The sequence below is a fragment of the Cannabis sativa genome, unplaced genomic scaffold (assembly GCF_029168945.1).
Source record: "Cannabis sativa cultivar Pink pepper isolate KNU-18-1 unplaced genomic scaffold, ASM2916894v1 Contig5, whole genome shotgun sequence".
NCBI classification, from domain to species: domain Eukaryota; kingdom Viridiplantae; phylum Streptophyta; class Magnoliopsida; order Rosales; family Cannabaceae; genus Cannabis; species Cannabis sativa.
The window spans coordinates 197,825-219,488 of NW_026870041.1; the positions used below are offsets into that span (position 1 = coordinate 197,825).

The 21,664-nt window shown below is 32.2% G+C and overlaps 3 protein-coding genes and 1 non-coding gene across 7 annotated transcripts; 1 reads left to right on the forward strand and 3 right to left on the reverse strand.

Moving 5' to 3' along the window:
• Window positions 1-14: 14 nt before the first annotated feature.
• Window positions 15-8,490, reverse strand: LOC133033372 (uncharacterized). The gene is made up of 2 exons (XM_061108091.1): window positions 8,241-8,490; window positions 15-923 (listed from the first exon to the last, which is right to left on the reverse strand). Exons 1-2 carry the CDS (start codon window positions 8,247-8,249, stop codon window positions 126-128), a joined length of 807 nt encoding a protein of 268 aa, XP_060964074.1. The 5' UTR covers window positions 8,250-8,490; the 3' UTR covers window positions 15-125.
• LOC115711769 (small nucleolar RNA R71) lies at window positions 2,967-3,073 on the reverse strand. The gene has a single exon (XR_004010645.2). It is a non-coding gene; the product is annotated as a small nucleolar RNA R71 (small nucleolar RNA).
• Window positions 8,491-14,613: 6,123 nt separating the features above from the next.
• Window positions 14,614-17,477, reverse strand: LOC133028924 (uncharacterized). 3 transcript variants are annotated; one of them, XM_061108084.1, is made up of 2 exons: window positions 17,335-17,477; window positions 14,614-16,271 (listed from the first exon to the last, which is right to left on the reverse strand). In XM_061108084.1, the coding sequence occupies exon 2, from the start codon at window positions 16,243-16,245 to the stop codon at window positions 14,926-14,928; it is 1,320 nt and encodes a 439-aa protein (XP_060964067.1). In that variant the 5' UTR covers window positions 16,246-16,271; window positions 17,335-17,477; the 3' UTR covers window positions 14,614-14,925. The 3 variants fall into 3 exon arrangements, with proteins under 3 accessions (XP_060964067.1, XP_060964068.1, XP_060964069.1); XM_061108085.1 differs by having other exon boundaries at window positions 14,614-16,301; window positions 17,335-17,475; XM_061108086.1 differs by having other exon boundaries at window positions 14,614-16,266; window positions 17,335-17,462.
• A 608-nt stretch (window positions 17,478-18,085) lies between these two features.
• Window positions 18,086-20,863, forward strand: LOC115714304 (monooxygenase 2). 2 transcript variants are annotated; one of them, XM_030642953.2, is made up of 6 exons: window positions 18,086-18,345; window positions 18,436-18,582; window positions 18,982-19,047; window positions 19,565-19,727; window positions 19,844-20,072; window positions 20,173-20,863. In XM_030642953.2, exons 1-6 carry the CDS (start codon window positions 18,143-18,145, stop codon window positions 20,679-20,681), a joined length of 1,317 nt encoding a protein of 438 aa, XP_030498813.2. In that variant the 5' UTR covers window positions 18,086-18,142; the 3' UTR covers window positions 20,682-20,863. The 2 variants fall into 2 exon arrangements, with proteins under 2 accessions (XP_030498813.2, XP_030498815.2); XM_030642955.2 differs by lacking the exon at window positions 18,086-18,345 and having other exon boundaries at window positions 18,441-18,582; window positions 18,974-19,047.
• The last annotated feature ends 801 nt before the right edge of the window (window positions 20,864-21,664 follow it).

Here is a 21,664-nt window from a genome sequence, read left to right on the forward strand (position 1 = left end):
ATTAAAATAAAATAAATAAATAAACGTAAGCAAATGCAATGAATTAACAAACTCACTTTTTTTGCAAATAATCTGATGACTTCCTCTTTCCCGAGTGGGGCATCCTTACTCTCCCAGTTCACCATTCAGGGAAAGCGATGCGATCTTATGATTGCAAATTTCTCAGCAAGCTCGAGGATGGACTCATAAGCCCAATACTGCAATGCTACAACATATCCATAGGCCGAATACTTTGACTCCTTCTGAGTCGTTCCCTTCACAATCTTCTCATCCATATGCTTTTTCTTTTGTACGAAGTCCTTACTCCAAGTATCTTTCAACAAGTTGAAAGAAATTTTCCCCCACGGGTAATTGTAGAAAAAAGGGAGGTCCTCAACCATTCTAATGATAAATGGGGGAACCAGGTTCTTCTCTTCTTTCCCAGTCAGAACACCCATCACGAACAGCACCAAACCCAACTTGTAACAATCATCCTTCTCAGTGCAACTCTCAAAGACGCTGCGCAGACGACCAATGCTGATAGATGGATCCCCATTAAAATATTCTACTATCAAACGGTCTGACGTCGCCCTCTCCGAAACCTCAGCCTCAGTCGGTCCACGTAACAAATTAAGCCCAGTCACCAAGGCAAACTCAGTTCGGCCGAATCGGCATCTCTTCTTTGCAATATAAAAATGCACCTCATCATCTTTATCTGATTTTATCTTATGCATGAAGAGCTGATGGATAAGAGCACCTGAAAACGCTAATGGCTCTCTCTCAAAAAAATTGTTGAAAGGGGATTCCTCCTTCACCCTTTCCAACAACTGCATTTGTACAAACTTGGCTTTTACTTTGGGGTAATAGTAACTACCGCCCCGCCAAGTAACACGACCAGTGTAATGTTCAGACACTGGCAGTAAAAGTCGTGGAACTTTGGAAGACTGAAAAAAAAATTATATTACACCCTAAACCTATAAATAAACAACAATTAATCATTAATAATAAAACAATAATCAATAAATAATAAAAAATTAATAAGACAATAAAAATTAATACAAAAAATAATAATTGTTAGGCTATTTTTAGCCTATGTTTTGGATCCAATTTATGTGCATTTTTAGCTGTGTTGGGACGGAATTACGCTTGTTTTCTATGTTTTCAGGTTCTTTGGAGTAAAAGAGGTCTCGGGTGCAGAAATTCATTAAAAGACGTGCTGAGCCGAAGAAAAACTTAATTTTTGAGTTTTTTGCATATCTGGCCGCGGCGATGAAGAGGCTCGCCGCGGCGAGTTACGAGATACAGAAAGCACCTAAAATTTCAATATTCTCGCCGCGGCGAGAGAAAGCTTGGCCGCGGCGAGATCCCGTACGGACCAGGGGCATTTTCGTCCATCGAACCCTAAATTTCAATTATAAATAGAAAACTGCGATTGGAAGTCAGGCAGAGAGCGATTTGGAACCCTAAAACACAGCTGAGAGCGGCAGGAAGAGCATAGAGATTCAAGTGAAGATCCAGAATTCATCCACCAACAGTTCTTTTCTTTATTCCTCTTTAATTTATTTATGTTGAATATTGTCATAGGAATGGTTATGGATTTGTTTCTGAACTAAATTTCCTATTTAGGGAGGATGATGATTGTTGTTTAATGTTTTGCCTAGTTAATGTTTAATTACCATTCCTCAATTCTTGTGTGTGAAATTATCTTAGTTTGTGTTTAATTTCATGTTTAAGATTGATCACCTTGTGCATGTTCTATGATCTCAATTCAAAATCTGAAAAGTGAGAATTGAGAATGCTAAAATTAAGATAATCAATGTTCTATGTGAAACGAAAGTATTTGCATGACTTATGTGACGAGTAGATTATTGCTTAATGCTGATTTCATGTTAGTTTAATTAAGGAATTAATTAGATAACATGTGATTTAGAATCTAGAAGATCTGAAAGGAACTAGGTTATTTCATAATCTGTCATTCACTCCAAGAATAGGATAGTAATTAATCATTAACAATTTGGGTAAACAACAACAGGATTCTCCTCCCTATTGCCTCATCTTGCTCAACTTTAAAGTGTGTTATTAAGTTTTCTGAATTTCTTTCATATTTTACTGCTTTTAATTCATAATTGCTTTTGATTTACCGAATAGAATCATAAGTATAATTTAGTGGTACTTAATCCAATTCCCTGTGGGATCGACCTCACCTGTGTGAGATTTACTACTTGATTGCGTATACTTGCGTAGTGTTTAAAAATATAGCAACAAGTTTTTGGCGCCGTTGCTGGGGAATTGTTAAAGATTAATATTACATAAAATTATACTAACTTCTACTTTGGTATATTTTCTCTTGCTGATTTTTCTAACCTTTTTCTTACAATATTTTCTTGATTTATTTCAGGAATCCTAAGTGCATGCGCCGTCAAGGACAATCAGTCATATTACCAGTTGATCCTGAAATTGAGAAAACTTGCAGAAGAATCGAAAGAACAAAAGGCAAGAAAGAGTTTCAAAGAATCGCCGAAACATCGTAAATCATGGCTGCCAATGTGAACAATAATGTTGGGAACAATGGGCGTAATAATGGTAATAATGGAGGCGCTGTGGAAGATCAAGCTAATGGCCGTAGCTTGAGAGATTACATTCTCCCTACTCTGACGGGAGTGCAGTCATGTATTAGGCCACCGGCAGTGGATGCAAACAACTTCGAGATAAAACCTGCCATCCTTCAAATGGTGCAGTCTTCAGTTCAGTTTGGTGGTCTCCCTTCTGAAGATCCTAATTTGCATCTCTCTAACTTCATGGAACTTTGTGAAACTTTTAAAGTTAATGGAGTTAGCGACGATGCCATTAGATTGAGGTTGTTTCCATTCTCGCTCAGAGAACGAGCCAAGAGTTGGTTGAATTCTTTGCCACCGAATTCTATTGCTACATGGAATGATCTGGCAACAAAATTCTTGTCAAAGTTCTTTCCTCCAGCTAAGTCTGCAAAGCTAAGAGGAGAAATCAATAATTTCTGCCAACAAGATAATGAATCTCTCCATGAGGCTTGGGAGAGGTTTAAAGATCTGATCAGGAGGTGTCCCCATCATGGCATAGAGAAGTGGATGCTGGTTCACAATTTCTACAACGGGTTGGTTGGTAACACTAGAACTCTGATAGATGCAGCAGCTGGTGGAGCTTTTATGAGAAAGAGTGCTAATGAGGCTTACGATCTATTAGAGGAGATGGCTCTAAATAATCAGCAGTGGCCAACTGAAAGGAGTCAAACTAAGAAAGTAGCTGGTGTGCTAGAGGTTGATGCCATCACAAAATTGACAGCTCAAGTTGAGGCCTTGACAAAGCTGATTGCAGGGCAAGCTAAACAAGCCCAAGTTATTTGTGAGATATGTGGAGGCAACCATCACTTTTCAGAGTGTCAGGCAGATGTGGATAATTTGCCAATGGATCAAGCAAAAGCCATTGGGAACTACTCCCAAAATAATAATTATGGGCACAACCAACAGGGGTTCTACCAGCAGAGAAATCAGCCCCAACAAAACCAACAACAAAGTCCTAGTGGCTCCAATATCCAAGCTGATTTATTGCTCCAATTCATGATGGAGACTAGAGCCTCTATTAAAACTCTAGAAACTCAAATGGAACAATTGTCTACTCAAGTGGCAAACCAAGCTCAAGGAAATTCAGCTAGCACTAGTGAGGCAAAAGGAAAAGAGCAATGTAAAGCAATTTCCTTGAGGAGTGGAAAGAATTATGATGGGCCTGATGTGGTACAACCATTCAATGAAGAAGTTAAAGATCAATCAGCACCAACTCCAACATCAATAGAAAAGAAAACTACTGATAGCCCTGCACCACCACAACAGTCTCCACCAATCAGTATTGATCATCATGTGAAGATACCTTATCCTCAGAGACTCCGAAAGACCAATCTAGACAAGCAGTTTACAAAATTTCTAGAGGTCTTCAAAAGACTACACATCAACATTCCTTTTGCTGAAGCCTTGGAACAAATGCCCCGTTATGTGAAGTTCGTGAAAGAGATATTGTCTAAGAAGAGAAAAATGGAGGACTATGAAACAGTGGCATTAACTGAGGAGTGTAGCGCCATTTTGCAAAAGAAACTACCGCCCAAGCTTAAAGATCCGGGTAGTTTCAATATTCCATGCTCTATAGGGGGTTCAGTGGAAACTAAAGCTCTATGTGATCTGGGAGCAAGCATTAATCTAATGCCGTTGTCTGTCTTCAAAAGGCTAGGATTGGGAAAAGCAAAGCCCACAACAGTGACTCTACAACTAGCGGATCGTTCTCTAACTCATCCTCGTGGCATAATTGAAGATGTACTGGTGAAGGTTGGTAAGTTTATCTTCCCTGCTGATTTCTTAATTCTTGATATGGAGGAAGATTCAACTATTCCCATTATTTTGGGAAGACCATTCTTGGCCACGGGTCGAGCATTAATAGATGTTCAAAAGGGGGAGTTAAAGTTGCGAGTCCAAGATGAAGAGGTCAATTTTAATGTTTTTGCCCCAACTGACATTCCTACCTGTTGCAAGATTGAGGTGGTGAAGGGTTCTTTTGTTAAAACTGATAAGAAGAAAGCAAAGCCTAAAGAGCGACTTCGAACGATTCAGCGTCGTTGGAAAAGATTGATGTGTGGTAGTTCTGAAGGTGAGCTTACTCTTGTGCAAAACTCTGAAATCAACACTATTGGTGGTAAATTTTCTTCATTTAGTGCGAGGGCTCTTTTGAATGCAAAGGGTGGACTTGATCCCTTCTGATGGGGCTCAGGTAAGTTTCTCTCACCCTGGTTTATTTTCACACATTGGGGACAATGTGCATTTTAGTTTGAGGGGAGAAACTTAAATTTTTTTTCGCGTTTATTTGTTTTAGTTTTTTTTTAGTCTTGCGTGATAGTTAAATTGAAAGATGGATTGAATTGTTGTTATTCACTTGTGCAATGGATTAAAACATAACTGTGTGCTTGACTTGCAACTGTTTGAATTAAATTGGATGTGTGCTAGGAAGTGATTCATGTAGATTTAAAACATTTGCCATTCTCACATATCACCTCTGTTCTATTTGGTTTGTGGAATGATTGATTGAACATGGAATAGAATTTGTTTGACATACTCTCTTGAAGCGAAATCCTTGATGATTTTTGTTTGGAAAGTGATTTAGGCAAGTTTTCTTTGGAACGATTGAGCCTTTCAAGCCTACCTAAAAAAGTTTTATCCTTAGTATACCCAAAGTTGAGCCTTAGCCTGTTTTTAAAAAAAAATTTCACCACTTAACTGAGCTAAATTCGTTATCTTCAACTCTTTTCACCCTGAACATATCTTATTATGCCATGAGCCTTGAAGCAAGTTTGGGGGGAATAAGTGCTGTAAGTGAAAAAAAAATATAAAGTGTAGGAATGAGAGATTGAAAAAAAAGAATAATATTGTGTGTTGTGCCTATGAAAAAAAAAAAAAATGTGTCTTCTTGAAAAAAAAAGTTAAGAAAATTATGAGGTACACACATAAGAAAAATTGCAATCTCTTATTTCTGTTTTTGGGATATATGGGAAGAAAGCAAAAGAATTGTCTAGGTTTGTTTGGTATAATTGTGCTTATGGTATAGTATAGCCTAAATGACTTCTCACCTACCCATGTACCTAAGCCATGTGATGCTAACCGAAAAAGACCTATTGATTCCAAATAGAAATTTGTCAACATTAGTGGAGAGAGGTATGTCATTCAAACTTATTGATCATGTGTTAGTGGGATGTTGGAAAGTTAGAACAGTTGTGATATTGATGGAAATTGAGATGCTTTATGTTTGTATGAATTACTTACTTGTAAATTGCACATTCACCTTAGTTCTTAGAGTTGGCAAGTTGAAATTCTGGTTATTGATGGATTGAAGTTGTGCAGGTGGTGGTAACAATTAAATTGTTGGAAAGTTCAGCTATCATTGTCAGTTTTTTTTAGTTTAGTCTTAGTTTACTCGGGGACGAGTAAAGAGTCAGTTTGGGGGAGTTTGTTAGGCTATTTTTAGCCTATGTTTTGGATCCAATTTATGTGCATTTTTAGCTGTGTTGGGACGGAATTACGCTTGTTTTCTATGTTTTCAGGTTCTTTGGAGTAAAAGAGGTCTCGGGTGCAGAAATTCATTAAAAGACGTGCTGAGCCGAAGAAAAACTTAATTTTTGAGTTTTTTGCATATCTGGCCGCGGCGATGAAGAGGCTCGCCGCGGCGAGTTACGAGATACAGAAAGCACCTAAAATTTCAATATTCTCGCCGCGGCGAGAGAAAGCTTGGCCGCGGCGAGATCCCGTACGGACCAGGGGCATTTTCGTCCATCGAACCCTAAATTTCAATTATAAATAGAAAACTGCGATTGGAAGTCGCAGAGCGATTTGGAACCACTAAAACACAACTCGAGAGCGGCAGGAAGAGCATAGAGATTCAAGTGAAGATCCAGAATTCATCCACCAACAGTTCTTTTCTTTATTCCTCTTTAATTTATTTATGTTGAATATTGTCATAGGAATGGTTATGGATTTGTTTCTGAACTAAATTTCCCATTTAGGGAGGATGATGATTGTTGTTTAATGTTTTGCCTAGTTAATGTTTAATTACCATTCCTCAATTCTTGTGTGTGAAATTATCTTAGTTTGTGTTTAATTTCATGTTTAAGATTGATCACCTTGTGCATGTTCTATGATCTCAATTCAAAATCTGAAAAGTGAGAATTGAGAATGCTAAAATTAAGATAATCAATGTTCTATGTGAAACGAAAGTATTTGCATGACTTATGTGACGAGTAGATTATTGCTTAATGCTGATTTCATGTTAGTTTAATTAAGGAATTAATTAGATAACATGTGATTTAGAATCTAGAAGATCTGAAAGGAACTAGGTTATTTCATAATCTGTCATTCACTCCAAGAATAGGATAGTAATTAATCATTAACAATTTGGGTAAACAACAACAGGATTCTCCTCCCTATTGCCTCATCTTGCTCAACTTTAAAGTGTGTTATTAAGTTTTCTGAATTTCTTTCATATTTTACTGCTTTTAATTCATAATTGCTTTTGATTTACCGAATAGAATCATAAGTATAATTTAGTGGTACTTAATCCAATTCCCTGTGGGATCGACCTCACCTGTGTGAGATTTACTACTTGATTGCGTATACTTGCGTAGTGTTTAAAAATATAGCAACAATAATTAATAATAAACAATAATTAATAAATAATACAAATTAATAATTAATAATTAGTAAAAAAATAATAATAATAAAACAATACAAATTAATACAATAGTTAATAATTAATAATAAACATTAATTAATAATTAACAAAAATTTATAATTAATAACTAATAATTAGTAAAAAATTAATAAATAATAAAACAATAAAAAATAATACAATAATTAATCATTAATAATAAAACAATAATCAATAAATAATAAAAAATTAATAAGACAATAAAAATTAATACAAAAATTAATAATTAATAATAAAACAATAATTAATAAATAATAAAAATTAATAATTAATAAAACAATACAAATTAATACAATAATTAATAATTAATAATAAAATATTAATTAATAAAAAACAATAATCAATAAAAAAATAAAAAATAATACAATAATTAATTAATAATAAAACAAAATACAATAATTAATTATTAATAATAACACAATAATTAATTAAACAATACTTAAAAAATCAATACAAATAAAATAATACATAACAAAATAACTAAATCATTAATATTTTTTTTTTTTTTTAAAAAAAAAAAAACAATCGGACCCATCGGTCCTCTCTGTGTAACACACTCCCCACCCAGCATCGGACCCCCCTATAATTGACCCATCGGACCCGAGCCAAAGGACAATCGGACCCATCGGTCCAAACCGTCCTCACCCCTATAATCTACCCATCGGGCCTCAACAACACCCATCGGACCCTTGTACAATCGGGCCCAACTATGACCATCGGACCCATACAATCTGACCCCCTATGACCATCGGACCCACACAATCGGGCCAACCAAATTTGACCATCGGACCCCCCCCACACCATCGGACCTTCATCTACCCAGTCCGAAACACATCCGAAACAAGCCTCCTCCTTTCACAGATCCGAAACAACCCCACACCAAATCGAACCCAAACAATTTTTTAAATCTAACAACTAACAATTCCAAACAAAATCACACACTTAATAAATCTTAAAAACACTTTCTAAAAAAAACAAAAAAATCACACCTTGGCCATTTTTTTGCTGCGCCGTCACCGTCGGTCCTCTGCTGCGCCGTCACCGTCGGTCAAGGAAGGGGCTGCGCCGTCACCGTCGGTTGAGGAATGGGCTGCGCTGTCACCGTCGGTTGAGGAAGGGGTTAGGGTTGCGAGTTGGAGAGGGTTCGGTTTGAGAGAATAGGGGACGAAGAGAGAGAGAGAATTTTGAAATGAGAGGGGTAAAATTGGGATTTAGGGAAAATGTATCCCACTTTACAAATTATGTTTAGTATTGTATTAGGATTCAAATTTTATTATTTATTAAGCATACAAATTCAAATTTCCATATCTATAACTCTATAAAAGAGAGAATGTGTTTTCGGCTTTTCAAAGTAAATTACAAAAAAGTTACTCATTTTTTTGTTAATTACTATTATATCCTTTTATTTAATGGCAAGAATAATTATAATTTTTCAAATATAATTTAATTATATAAAAAATGACAATAGGCATAGATTAGAGTTCCATTTTTTTTATAGAGATACATATATTTAATAAGTGATGAATAGTATTGATATTTTTAAATTATTATTTTGTAATTTTGATTCTTTCTTTTTTTAAAATTAATAATTTAATGAACTAATTTATATATTTTTCTTATAGCATTTTGTAATATAGTTTAAACTTTTACATATAAAAGCTAAATTATTGTCTTTTTTTTTTGAAATATTGGTAGAATTCAATGTATATTCAAAGTTCATTTTTCTTCTTCATTTTATTTAAAAAAAACCCATTTATAAGTGATAAATGTACTGCTATTTTTAAATTAATATATTTTGTAATTTTGATTTTTTAAAATTAATAATTAGATGAAATATTCATGTATTTTTCTTGCAGTACTTTGTACATATAGTTTAAATTTTAACATATAAAAATTAAATTAAGTTATCGTAATTTTTTATTTTAATCTTAATTTTTTATGATTCATTTTAATTTTATGTACAATTTGGAGTATTTTGCCTAATTTGATATATTTAGGTTTATTTCAGTATATATTTCAGTTTTATTATTTTAATAAGTAATATGTCTCGTTTCAATATAATTATTTTTTAAAGAAAAATTAAAAATACTTCACGTGCGTAGCACGAGTACTCTCACTAGTATTATTAAATGACAAAATAAAATAACCACATTTTGTAAATAATAAATCAATTAATTAAACACAAAAGAAAAAAAAAATGGATATTTAGCTCTACTAGGGTTTCCCTCTAAACATTGTGTAGTTGCTGCCTCCTTTCCCTCCGGCTAGAGCTCGTCGACCATCTTTGGCTTGGTGCATATGCGTAGAGTTGTAAATACGGATTGAATTTTTTGATATGGTATGAGTAGTACAACTCAATAAGATACGAAAAAATATAAACTTAGGTACGATATTACAAATTGGCACAACATGACATAAAAATTAGGCTTAAGCACGACATAACATGATAAGCTCGAAGGCACAAGACTAAACACAAATAGACTAACTTGAAAGTACAAAAATTCCTATAATTTGATGTTGTTTAGTAATTCATAGAACAAACAAAATCAGATTACAACAGTTTTAACTAACAACTATTAAGTTAGTTACATGCTGCAACATCGATTCAGTAATATTAACATTTTGCTTAGTTAGTTAAGTGCAATCTAAGTCTTTCTTTGCCTATTTAAATATTTTAGTCATGCTTGTAATGTAACATACAATTCATATTGAATTGAGAGTGGGTAAGATCCAGTGGGAGACATATATAGAAAGAGAGAAATAATTTATTTTCTAGTTTATGTTATTGTTTGATTCAGCCATTCCAATAGTTCTTATTTTATTAATGCAAAATTCTATTTTCCTTTTTTAAAAGAGAAATAAATAACCATAATTTATAATAAATGAAATTTCTTATATAGTCACATTTCATAATAAATTTTATAAAATATTTTTTCAGGGAGTTTGCACCTGACTATATTATCTCTCATTTATATTATTTGGTATTTAGAGAAAGGTTTGATGAATGGTGGGGAAATTAGTTGGTAAAATTACTATAATATATATTCTTTTCAATATTAATATTTTTTTTTATTTTGTAAAGGATAATTTTGATATTATTTAGCATATATTAAAAATTTATAGCAAAAATTATTATGAAAAACAATTTGAGAAAAGATATTTTAATATATAATTTAAACGTGGAAGTTGACTAAAAGATTATAGCATAAAGGATTGTAATTATCATTCTTATTTTCTCTAAGAGAATTGCTAAAAGGCACCATACCCTTTTCAGTGTTATACCTAATTAATTATCGTGTACCATATAATTTAAAAAAAGAATTTTTAAAAAATATCGCTAATCAATTATAAAGCGCCACCTATAAAAATAACATTGTTCTTTCTCTAAGCTGAGGTCAAAGCTATATGAAGAAGTGGGTTGGGGACCATAACGTGTTGACTATTACCAACTACCCTCTTTTTCTTGACCATATCGATCGAAACCAAACCCAACAATGATATCAAAAAACAAAATTAATTTTCTTATGAAAAAAAAAATATCTGAAGAAATTAATTAATACTCATGTATCTATATCTATTATCTATCTAATTAATCTATTTTATATTAAATCTAACTACCTACATATTCTATCTGCCACTTTATAATAATTAGATTTATTTAAAATGATATATATATAAAATTAAAATAGTGAGTAAATTTAATGTCCAAACCATCCAAAAACAAAAATTAATATATGAATGTGGGGTTGCTTGGTATTCCAAATTGAAGCACCGACCTAAATTAGATAAGATAATGTATATAAATAAAGATTGTTATTGGGTACTAGTAGTGTCTAGTAATTTTTATAGGTGACGTTCTATGGTTAGTTAGCAATATTCCTTAAAAATTATTTTTTTAAATTATATAAAATTCGATACTTAACTACACCAATAACAGTATGACACCGAGAAAAGCACTAGACACCAATAATATTTTTTAATAATTTTCTTCATAAATGTATACTATAAATAAAGTTGTTGGTTTCTTTATTAACATAATAAAACAGCTTTGCCAAAATATATATTATTGTCATAATAATTTTGCAAAATAATTCTTTTAAAAAAATGATCTTTCAAAGACCTTAACAACCCATCTCACTCAAATTATCCATTCAAATACCTCAACAATACATCAGAATTTTTCTTTTAATGTAAGTATATCACTTTTACATTTATTATATAGAGACATTTTTTTTAGTTTTAGTATTTGCCAAAATTATAATTTAGTTATTTTATATGACACATGTATTATAGTTATGGCATAAATCATGTTAATTTTTTTTTGAAAGTTTCATTAAATTTAAGATACCAAAAATAAAATTCAAATAATTAATTACATGCATGCTCATTTACATTTCGACACTAATTGTCTATTGGCAAAAGAGGGTCGCATATCCTCTTATTTCGGTATGTTGGTTGAGGATTGTAAGATTTTGTTATAGTCTCTACCTAATGTGTCTTTATTTTTTGTTTAAACGGACTGCTAATAAAGTTGCTCATAATTTAGCTCAAATATTTTATTTTATTTTTGATTGTGTGTTTCAAGGAATTGAAGTTCCTTTGATGTTCAAAATGTTTTATCATCTAATATGAATTAATGAAATTTAATCTTTGATAAACATTTTTCTTTGGTATCGTAAATTATTTAATTTTTTAAAAAACAAATAACATATTTATTATCACTACAATTTACACTGTCGTATTAAAAGCTAAATTATAATTTCTTATGTAATAAGTAAATTTTTTAATATTGTTAGAGTTAGTTACATATTGCTAATGTGTGAAAATAAAATGTAATATATAAGATGAATGAACTACTTTTTTCATTATCAATTGATCTTTGAGATGAAACCTCATGCATCTTACAATTTTAACATGGTATTAAAGTAATTAAAAAGCTTCGGCTATCTCCACCTTTGACCTCCAGTGGGTAATGAACAGGGAATGTACCCCCAATTCAATTCCCGCTCCCTATTTATACTAATCTCATCCCTGCCCCCACCCCACTTATTCTCCAATAAATTTAGGGTAGAGAAATCTCCATTGGATATGAGGATTCATTGAGTACCTATAAAAATAAAAAAATTATATTAATAAAATAGTGTAACGTAATTCAAAATGAAATAAATAGTTTTTTAATTTGAAATAAATATTATATCTAATTTATACTTCATGTTATATAAATTATTATAACAATAAGCTATAAATATAATCAACACATACATTTAAAAAATTATACAAATAACTTTAATACGATTATACAAATAATATTTAAAAAATTATATGAAAACTATATATTGAGCTCGCATATGGGGTGGGTAGTATTAGCCCCGACTTCGCCCCATAACCCACAAAAGTGGATATTCCCTCTCTCATTTGGGGTGGATACCCACGGGTTTCCATCTACGCGGGTCAAATTTTTATCTCCAATTTGAAACCTTTTGACCAATGTGTGTCAATTTTTAGTATTGAGACCTTTGGTCTTGTGGATTTTTATAACAGGTCAAAAACCTAACAAGAGGTGACATAAGTTTTTAGTTTGACTCTGATATCATGTTAGAATTCGATAAGGTGCATGAGTTCTATCTCAAAACAAATTAGCAATAAGAGGAGTAGTCCATGAATCTTATCTATGATTTTCTCTTTCTACGTATTGATAATGTAAGACTAATTCTAATAAACACACTTTAAAACTTTATTTTGTAAGAAATTATGTAAAGAATATTATTTTATAGAATGATACTAAATAATGTATTGCAAAATTGTATGATATGAAATGTGGGGGTACTTTTTTCTTTGTTTGTTCCATAAGGGTGATGATGGGCAATAAAGAAATTGTAATGGATGAGTTGAGACCTTGAAAAAATAGTTGGTTGAGAATGATCCATCGTGTGTTTTGGTGCTACTTGCACAAACCATACACCACACACATAACAAAATGAAACTAAAAATTGGCATATAATATATAAATAAATTTATATATATTGAAAAAGGGGTTTCAAATTTTTGGAATTATATGCTAAAGGGAGATTTTGAGCAAGGCCATCAAATGCTTTGTTCTCTTTAGTTGTTCTTTGGCCATAGGATGTGAATAAATGCTGTTGTTAATTGTTATTTACAACTTTATTTTTTGGAATGTCACATAATTCCTATTGGATTTAAAAAAAAAAAAAATTATTTAGAAAAACAAAAAACTATATAAAGTCATTTTATTATGATGATATACATGCAATGAATTTTGGTATTATAACCTTTATTATATATATTTTTTTTATGTGCATCGAACAAAGTCATTTTTTAATGTCAATATGACTTTGGTCCCATTTGGCTAATTCTTTTATGACTTATTTTTTTTTCTTTGGATAACTATTATAGAAAAGTATATTTAGTGTTTAGATAACACTAAAAAAAAATATTTTATATGCAAATTATTCTAATTTTTTAAAACTTAGAAAAACAAAACTTGTAGAATCTAAGCCAAATGAGGCTAACAAAACTTGATAAAATATTGAGGTCTAATTAATAAGAAGCAATAATATAAAACTGATACAAGGAGAGAAGTGTCATTTTATTTATTTATTTATTTATTTTGGAAATTGAGAAAGAAATTAAATAGACATTGTAATTATGGTATGGTTCCATGTCGATTTCAAACCATCTAAATCATATTCTATCTCATATATCACAAACTTCAAGTCTAGTATATCAACAACAACAACAACAAATATCAAGTTAAATCAATGCTAAAATAATCTATATTTTTCTATTAATTATTTTAGATTTGTATTTTACAAAAGTTATTGATAAATTTTTTTTATTTTGTTAAATCACAAATTAAACCCCTATTTTTTTTTTTTTTTAAAATAGTACTAAATAGTATCTTGAACTAATTCTTTGTCAAAATAAAATTTAATAATAACTCAATCTATAAACGCCATGACAAAAATAATTACGTTCTCTATATTTGTTCGTGCTAAGAATTGTCATCAATTTAGTTTTACTAAAAACAAAAATTATCAAAAATTGAAGTCAAGAGTAATACAGAATCTATTTTGTCATTTAACAAAATAAAAAATCTAATTAGTAACTTTTACAAATACAAAGTCCAAAATAGTATCATCCCTTTTCTAAATTAGATTGAAATTTCCTACTTTTAAACACAATCAAATAATTCTTCTGGTCCACTAAAAAGATCACTTTTTTATTTTAACCCACCTATTATTGCTCTTACTTTAGTTATCTCAACAACCCAACTCTAGTCTTGTTCCACTAAAGAGGAAAAAGATTGAACATTAAATTTATTCAAAAAGCAAAGAAACAAAATAATGAAGAAAAAGTGGATTGATAATGTTCATGAGTGACATAACATGAAATATACTTAGTTGAAAGTATTTCAAGGCAATAAACAAAAGGTTTTGGATCAAAGCCTATACAAGTAAAAACAAGGCAGAAGCTAATGAAGAACCAAAATACACCAACTATGTACAAAAAACTTCACTCATCATAGTTTTCATAGCTCCTTACCCGAAACAAGCTTTCTCCATTTGAGTTTTTGCTAATAAAGCATTCACATTTTTGTTACTACAAGAAGCCCCTAACCTGCCAAGATCATCAACATGAGTCATAATTAACTAATCAGTAAGCAAGGAAATTGTTACAATACCACCATAGAGGTGTAGTGAGCCAGATGGGTCCCCAATTGTCACGATCGCCCCGGAAGCAAAAGTGGTGGTTGTCTTTGTTTCCAAGCCAGAAGATGCCCCAATGTTTCCTGCCAGAATTATCAAGACGCATACGAGATGACATTCCTTGAAGATAACCAGAATCCCATTCATTCCACCAAGGAGCAACATTGTCATTCGAGAAGTAAATACGATTGGTCATTGGGACCCCGAGTTCTTTTACAGACAAGGATCTTGAGCAACATTTACCTAGAAACAATACTCGATCCCTCAAGTGTTCAACTTTTTTCCAGGACATCTCCCCAACATCCAAAATATAGACTTCGAATTTTCGTGTTTCAAGTATAGCACCGAGATTTGTACTGAAAAACCTACAGACAAGCAAAAGCTCTCCACATGACTCCACAAGATACCTCAACATATTATCATTTGTAGGGTTTCCTGACATCCTACTTACTTTATGGGACTTAATTTTGATTTCAGATACAGAAGCAGCCGAAGCATCAGCCGAAGCCTCAGCTGAAGCATCCACCGAAGCCTCAGCTGAAGCATCCACCGAAGCACTATCTTCGCTAATGGCAGCAAAAATGCTAGCTGTGTCAATTTGACAAACTTCATCATCCTTGCTCAACAGATAGAAACTTCCATTGTAGAAAATACCATCCTCAAATGGTTCACCAACAAGTTTAAATTGTTTCCACGATTGAGCTCCCGAAACCCAAACAGCAATTTCTCGTCTTTCATTGTGCAAAAGCATGCAAACAAAGTTTTTCTGAAAAGGAAGCCCTGAGAGGACTATCTTATGGTAATCGTCCCATGTTCTAGGTAGTTTTACTGTGCTTCTAGTGAACGGATTCAACAAACTGATTTCAACCGAGAGATAAATAGAATTATCCACTAGGATCAACCAATCATGAAAGGAACCCCAACAATATTTCTTATGTGCCTCGGGTAGCTCCATCTCCCAAGCTCGTTTCTCCAACATACTTAAACAAGTTCTGTTCTCTCTTCTATGTTGACCACACATTATTAAGGATGGAATGCCAATCCTTTTCCAAGAAGAAACATCCGATGCAAAAACATATCTCCATGGCTTGCACACATTACTAACCGAAATGCAATCAACAACTGAAAGTTTCTCGAAAATAATCTCAAGTACAGTTCTAGGGAGTTCTGCCCAATTCACACTAATTAGCTCGCTATTACTCTCACTAATATGTTGTTTCCGCTTCTGCTTCTTTTGCTTACGATTTCTTTTTCTTCGAGCTTCCATCTCTAGACTCCGAAATTTTACCTAACCTAGAAAATAAATCCATTTCACTACACCTCCTTTAACAAGAAATCAAAAGTAAACAACACATGAAGACACTTGAGATAATTAGAATATAACTTAGCAACTCAACTGGCATTAAAGAGTGACAACAATCAGACATGATAACTAACCAAATGATATGATTAAAGAGTGATACCAATCAGACATGATAACTAAGCAAATGATATGATTACATTTATAAAACTAGAGAATGTAGAAATAATAAAGTATAATCAAGTAAAGCATATGACTAAACTCATAGCACAGTCCGAAACAAAAAAGCCAAACAACTTGAGAAATGACATTCAGATATACATAATTATTGTACCAATATATAACATTGTAAACTGATTGTTTGACACATAAAGCTTCTTAGGGTTTTGCCACACATCTCTAAACAATCCTAATTCCTAACATTTGAGCTGCAATAACTTGAAAAATATAAATATATGCTGAATGTGAGTGAATAAATGGGATTGATTAGAAAAATTACTACTCTACAACAGCAAAACTAAAACTTTATTTCCCAAAATGAAAGATACCCTCATTAATAATATTAATCAAATTGGGAATGAACCTCCTAAGAAGGGAAAATCAGTTATCAAATATGAGCAATGAACCATCAAAAAAAAAAAAAAAAATTACAGAAGATGAGCATACCCTAAAACTGAGGTGAGAATACAAAGGCCCAACTGGAATTTTTTTTCATTTTTTTCTTAAAAAATTAATAATAAAATAAAAACTATTATAATAATAAGAAGAAAACCCCATGAAGGTGACACAAATACCATGTACTAACTTGGTTTGTAAACTAAACTTTGTTCTTTCAATTCCAGTCAATGCATGTGAAATTGATCGTAGTCTTTGCACAGAGTAACCCAAAAATGATTTCTTCATTAAAAATCACACAAAAAAGAAAGCATAAAAAATAAATGGGTACATTGTCATTCGTTTAAGCAGAGATGAAAAATAACAAGAAAAAAAACGAAACTTGAGATAAGCAAAAGCAAAAGCAAAAGAATGGTTAAAGGAGATTGAAGTATAACTTACTGGGTAGGGAAAATGTTGGAGTGGATGATCGGAAGAGGAGGAGAAAGGTGACCGGAGAAATTTAAGTGAGAAAAGTAAAGAGAAAGAAAGCAAAAATGGCGGTGAGCTTTGGTGATTGATTGGATGTCAGTTCACTCATATCAATGCCTTTTGGGCTATATATTGGGCCCATGTAGACTTATTTAGGGCCCAAAAGTGTTTTCAAATTTTAATTTTTATTTTGGAAAATACTTCTAATTAATGTAGTCCTATCTATGTAACTCTTTTTCTTTATGTTGAGAATGTTACAAAAATGTATAAACCTAATGTAACTAAGAAAATAGTCTTTTTTATATATTTATTTATTTAATTTAAAAATAATATATTTAAGTATTTGTAACATAAATACCTAAGTTTAACTCCCAGTTATAAATAAATACTAAGTTTAATTTTTAGCAGTAATAATATCTAAGTTATATTTCTAAAATTTTGTAAATATCTGTTGATGGTCAAGTCATTAGCCACGTATCATTTTCTTATTAGTACAAATAATTTTTTTTTTTTAAAAAAAAAATTAAAAATTTATAACTTGGACCAATCAAATATTGTTACGTGACAATTTACTTAATATTTAACAACTCGGTACCTACAGAGTTACAGAAATATAAGTTAGTTATTATTGCTGCCAAAAATTAAACTTACATATTTATTTACCATCTTAATTAAACTTAACTATTTATGGTGCAAATAACTCTTTCCCTAAAATATTATTAGTTTCACTACTCTCCCTCCCACTTGTTGGGGGATCCAATCCTTATCTCATATATATATGTGGACATGGCTTAGAGCCACTCAGTCATTACTACAACAAACTCTTTCCATGGCTTCAGCTTCATTCTCCTCACTCTCAATGAACCCACCTCTCTCACTCAATCGTTCCAAACTCAAACCAATAATCAAAGCTCAAAAGGAGGATGTTGTCATAGTGGGCGCCGGAATCGCTGGCCTCGCCACCGCAGTCTCCCTCCACAGGTTCCATGGTTTATAATGTCAGAATTAAATTGTCTGGATTGTGAATTGTCAATTGTATTTATATAAAAATGTGTTCTTGAGATTGTTTAGGCTAGGGGTTCGATCATTGGTGCTTGAGCAAGCTGAGTCACTAAGGACTGGTGGAACTTCACTAACCCTTTTCAAGAATGGTTGGAGAGTATTGGATGCAATTGGAGTTGGCAATGATCTCAGAACCCAATTCCTTGAAATTCAAGGGTACACTATATTTACACATCTCTATTTTTTTCATTGATATTGACAAAGTTCTCTTTTTTATGGCAAACTCTATGTTAGATAACACTAAAAATTACACTTATATTATGTTCTTTATTATTATATTATTTTATTAAATTATAAATATATTATTTAAATATAAAAATTTAATAGAAAAATAGTGTTATTAGTGGAACACGGTAGACATCAACATAAATAGAATAACTTTTGAAATTCGGTTAGATTATTTTAGTAGAGAAACTTTACCAATTTTGAATTTATGACTCGCCATTGAAAATGGCCTAATTTGGCATATCTTAAGCTAAAAATATTTAAATCACCTTAGTATTGGGTGCCACTGGTTTGTTTTACTTGAACTTGTACATGGTATCAGCTGTGCAGGATGGTGGTGAAGTCAGAAGATGGGAGGGAATTGCGCTCCTTCAAGTTCAAGGATGAAGATGAAAGGTACCATATTGTATATATTCATCATATTACTGTATTTAAAATTTTAAGTTTGTAAGTAGTAGTATAGACCCAATAATTTTTTTAGTGTCATAAATATTCAATTATAGTAAATAGTCAGTCCATCATTACAAACTCTGATAGTTTCATAAACAAAAGATATGTAGATGAAAATATGTGGTGTTAGTTATTGTAAATCTTCTTTCAAAAAATTCAAAAACTATATTTGATTATAAATTTAAGACACTAATGGAATATATACTAACGAAATTAAACGGAAATTATAGTTTTACTAACATTGATATTTGTATCGCTAAAAAAATCTATCAAACTTATAACGGTTACAAATTCAAAACTTTAAATACTTATGCCGCAAATATCATATAATGTATACACGATCATGATCTTTCTTTAAAACATGCACAACATTGCACCTATGTTTTCTCACTCAAGAGTTTGTAGAAACAGTAAACACTGTACTTTCACTTATTATTCTTTTGTGTAAACATAAATGGAATAGCCAAGAAGTTCGAGCTGTTGAGAGAAGAGTACTATTGGAGACTCTTGCCGATCAGCTACCGCCGGACGCTCTTCGATTTTCTTCCAAATTGTCGAAGATTAGTAAAAATGGAAATGGAGAAACTATGTTGGAACTGGTTGATGGAAGTCGATTTTCTTCAAAGGTTAGACTTAAGTTACATCTACTAACTATTTGACTTAAGTTCTTTTATATGTGAGCATATGTAAAACCAATTGGTTAGCTATAAATATTAACATTTACTTGTGTGGTTATTAACAGATTGTAATTGGTTGTGATGGGATTAGATCTCCAATAGCCAAATGGATGGGGTTCTCTGATCCAAAGTATGTTGGGCATTGTGCTTTCCGGGGACTTGGCTATTATCCTAATGGGCAACCATTTGAGCCTAAAGTAAGCTACATTTATGGAAGAGGGCTTCGAGCAGGATGTGTTCCTGTCTCTCCTACTAAAGTATACTGGTTTGTCTGTTTCAACCGTCCATCTCCAGGTCTACTTTGTTATCTAATTAATAAATGAAGTTATTGGCAAATTGAAGAATCATCTACATATTTTCGAGTTGTTCTAAGATGTTGGATTTGTCACTGCAGGTCCTAAAATCACTGACCCGGCTGAACTTAAGAAGCAAGCTAAAGAGCTAGTCAAAAACTGGCCTACCGATCTTCTTAGCATCATAGACCAAACCCCAGATGACACAATTATCAGAACACCCCTTGTCGACCGGTGGTTGTGGCCTACCATTAGCCCACCGGCTTCTTCAGGTGGAGTCGTGCTGGTAGGAGATGCGTGGCATCCAATGACTCCCAATCTAGGACAAGGAGCTTGTTGTGCACTAGAAGATGCAGTTGTTCTGTCTAGAAAGCTTGCCAATGCAATCAAATCCGGATCAACACAATCAGTGGAAAATGCTCTGAGTTCATATGGAAACGAGAGATGGCCCCGAGTGTTCCCTCTAACCATACGTGCCAATCTCGTTGGGTTGGCTCTGCAGTGGGACAATCCAATTGTTTGTTCTGTTAGGAACAATTTTGTCATACCTAAGCTGGTTAGGCTTGGACCTTTGTTGGAGCATACCAATTTTGATTGTCAACCCCTTTAGAAAGCAAAGAGTTTTGACTTCAAATCCTTGAATAAGCTCAAACAAGTATGTGCAAATGTATACCCAATAATTTATTGTAAAAATCCCCCCCTTTGTGTTCAAAATATGATAGAATATATATTTGATTATTGTACTGTATAGACCAGTGTAGTAAATGCATCAATGAAATCATACCAACCAAATCAAACACCACTTGTTATTACAAAACTACAATACCAATAAGCTAACTACTGAACTTAATAAAAATGGATCGAAATCAATATTTTCAGCAAAATTTTTCTAAACGTAATCAGACAGGCACACACCACCCATTCTCAGTAAGAAGTAAATAAAATAATATATATTGAAAACAAAAAGATCAAAGATTTGTATAACAAATTAAAAGAGGTCCCTATTGTGCCATCCACAAAATCTTTGTTGGTGGCTACATGTAAAGACGAGGAATGCTGTTAATCTGTGTACAACTGCTACCCACATTCACAGCAATTATATCATAACTTTGGTTCTGGCAAAAACAACAAATACAATAGTTTAATGAGAAAAAAGAAAATAATCAGAACAAATATGTTTTCAGAACCCATATTACCAAAGCATCAAACAAACACAAGACTCCTAAAAATATAATCCACTTTCTTTCCCCTCTTTCGGTTTAGTAAAACAACTTTAAAAACTAAAGTTACTATTTTGGACCCTGTGTTTTGGAAAAAGTTAACGATTAGACTTTCTGTTTTGTCAAATGATAAAATAGACCTTGTATTTTTTTTATATAACCAGCTTGAAGACAATCTCTAGCACGAACAGATGCAGAAAATGTAATCAGTTTTGTCATAACACATCTAGATCAGAATATTATTAAGTTTTACTTTGACATAAAATCAGTTCAAAATCTTATTTGCACCATTTTAGAAAATACAAATTGAATAGATGGTCCAATCGAAAACTTTAACAAAACACAGGGTCCAAAATTTAGTAAGGTTCAAAAA